At 67.5% G+C, this 2699-nt stretch overlaps 2 protein-coding genes across 2 annotated transcripts; both read left to right on the top strand.

Moving 5' to 3' along the window:
• Positions 1-464: 464 nt before the first annotated feature.
• On the top strand, positions 465-638 carry F751_0020 (hypothetical protein; the record flags this gene model as incomplete). Its single annotated transcript, XM_011402716.1, has 1 exon — positions 465-638. The coding sequence occupies one exon, from the start codon at positions 465-467 to the stop codon at positions 636-638; it is 174 nt and encodes a 57-aa protein (XP_011401018.1).
• Positions 639-1167: 529 nt separating this feature from the next.
• On the top strand, positions 1168-1410 carry F751_0019 (hypothetical protein; the record flags this gene model as incomplete). The annotated part of the gene is made up of 1 exon (XM_011402715.1): positions 1168-1410. The coding sequence occupies one exon, from the start codon at positions 1168-1170 to the stop codon at positions 1408-1410; it is 243 nt and encodes an 80-aa protein (XP_011401017.1).
• Positions 1411-2699: the final 1289 nt, after the last annotated feature.

Here is a 2699-nt window from a genome sequence, read left to right as displayed (position 1 = left end):
AAGAAGGGGCAGCAGCAGCAGCAGCAGCAGCCCGTGCTGGATGCGCTGCGTTCGACCGTGGACGACGTCGTTGCGGTCATCTCCGAGTCGCGCACCGTTGGCGGCCTCTTCGCCACCTTCCACGCCATCCGCATGGTGGAGGAGTTCGATCGGCGGAAGCAGGCTGGCCGGGCGGACGCGGATGCGGCCCTGCAGCCATTTGACAAGACTTTTTTCAGCAGGTGGGCCTCCTGTGTGTTGGGGGTGGGATGTGGGTGGGCTTATCTTGTAGGCAGACAGATGCCTGGTTTCCTTGCTTGATAGGGTCCCATGTCTGCATGTGGCGTGTGCTGGTTGGATCAGGAACGCTTGCAGCTGTCTGTAACACATTGCCGCGGATGGAGTGCAGCGGCATGCGCCGCAGAGCAGGTGCCGAATAACCAGCCACCCTTTCGACCCACCCACCCATTACAACCACGGCGCAGATGCCTGACGCTCATTTGGCGACCTCGCGAGGCAGCCGGCGGAAATGCAGGCACTGGGGCGAAGGCGGCGTTCGCGCCACTGGCCGAGTCCGTCGCCCTCTTCCGGGAGACGCTCGAGCGGGCTGGCGTCACCCTTCAGCCGCCCGACCTGGAGTACATCCGCCCGCTCATTGAAGAAGCGGCGGGGGACCTAGCGACAGCCACCTCTATGTACTACAAGAGGGAGCTCCTCCGCCATCTCCAGCAGAACGCCAAGCTGGAGCTAGGGGTGAAGGGAAATTGGCCACGCCACTGCGCCCGCGCAGTGCTGTCCGTCAGCTTCGCAAACCCTCTGGCGCCAACAGAGGACCCAGTCGCCGCGCCCGCCCTGCCACCCGCAGCCCCAGCGGTTGGCGCCGATGCAGCTGCGGTGCCCGTCCCAGACGCCGGGCCCGACCAGACGCCCTCGGCCCTGGACCCTGGCGTCTCCACAGCTGCAGCGCCAGCCCCGGCCGCCGCGCCCGACCAGACGCCCCCAGCCCCAGCCACCGGCAGCGATGCAGCACTGCCACCAGCCCCGGCCGCCGCGCCCGACCAGCCGCCCCCAGCCCCAGCCACCGGCAGCGATGCAGCACCGCCACCCCCCCCGGGCGGGGCAGCTGCGTGGTGGCATGTGCCATTCACGCAGGAGCAGGTGGACTGGATTGTCGAACTCCGCCGGCGCATGCCGAAGAGGCCGACGCAGGGCCTGTGGGAACATCATCCGCACCTCTGCCTGCCGCTGGCCAGGCGACTCCTCGCGGAGCGCGAGAGGCGACAGCCGGCCGCGCCAGCCCCCGCGCAGACTCCGGAGAACGCGCCACCAGAGCAGGCGGGCGAGGAGGCGATGCAACACGACGCAAACCGCCCAGATGTGAGTGGTGAGGGCTGGGAATGCGTCAGTATGTGGAGATCGGCAGTGGTTTGACAATGCTACTTTCTCGCACCCTTGAGGGGGCGGCCAGGGGTATGACAAATGGGCAGCACAGCTACACATGTATTCACGAGCCCCACATCCCACCTACATGCACAGATCGGTGACACTGCATCGTCAGCCGCGGCGGCCGCGGCAGCCGCCGCAGCAGCCGCCGCCGCAGCAGCCGCAGCAGCCGCCGCAGCAGCAGCCGCCGCAGCAGCCGCAGCAGCCGCCGCAGCAGCAGCCGCCGCCACAGAGCTCAAGCGCCTGGTTGAGGGCCGTGCGAAGCAGCACGCGGCCAACGAGGACGCCGGCATTCCCAGCAAGCGGCGGGGCCTGGGCAAGCAACGGCGCGCGGCGCTGGCCAAGCGCAAAGAGGCCGCGGCGAACGCCGCCGGCGGCCCCGCCAAGGGGCCTCAGCAGCCCGTGCAGGAGCGGCACATCGGGCGGCTGTTCAGCCTCCTGCCCTGCAGGCAGGGCTTCGAGGCGGTGCATATTACTGGCACCCTGACGACGCTGTGGGCCCTCTTGCGGCGGCAGGATAAATACCATCCGGGCGGCGTGGAGAAGCTGACGGGGCTGCAGCTTCCCAAGAGTGAAGATTGGAGAATGTATACCGTGCCCGAGGTGAGGATCAGCACCGCATGTTGCGGAGGGAGGGGTGTGGGTGGTGCAGAGGTGTCTTGTAGATCTACACCGTGATCACAGGCCACTCCTTTTCTTTTGTAGTCGTGTTGGGTGAGGGGTGGGGGGTGGAGCAATAAACTGTAGGATCGTCCCGCGATGCTCCGTGGATCCAGGGTCTGGGGGTCGTGTGGTGCAGCAGAGGTGTGAGGCCCAGACTCCTCGTCGCTCACACCCGCCCAACCGACATCTTGCCAACCCCAGGCACTGAAACTCCTCAATCTCGAGGAGGTTCATGGCATCCCCGCCAGGAAGAAACAGGCCATCGAGGCCTGCCTCCGTAGAAAGGCGGAGGAGTACCAGGTGGACGCAGAGGGGAAGCGGGGGACGAAGAAGACGGGCGAGATGGAGGAGGAGAAGAAGACGGACTGGTTCGTGCATGTTGGTTGGGCCTTCTTCGCCCTCCTCTTCAACTTTGGCCGCTTTGAGGGCTGCGGCTGGTACTCGACGGGGCACTGGCGGACGAATGGCTACAGCGTCACGGTGACCCTGCGGCGGGCGAGAGGACCCCCCAGGCCCGGCCGACCCCCCGCCCCGCCCCCCCGACCCCCCCGAAGACCAGCGGCAAGCGCACCCGCGGCGGGGCGCCCCTGGGCGCCCCGCAGGGCAGGGGAATC

The sequence above is a fragment of the Auxenochlorella protothecoides genome (genome assembly GCF_000733215.1).
Source record: "Auxenochlorella protothecoides strain 0710 contig1073, whole genome shotgun sequence".
NCBI classification, from domain to species: domain Eukaryota; kingdom Viridiplantae; phylum Chlorophyta; class Trebouxiophyceae; order Chlorellales; family Chlorellaceae; genus Auxenochlorella; species Auxenochlorella protothecoides.
The sequence above is the reverse complement of the archived record's forward strand: the minus strand, read 5'-3'. Positions and strand labels throughout refer to the sequence as shown.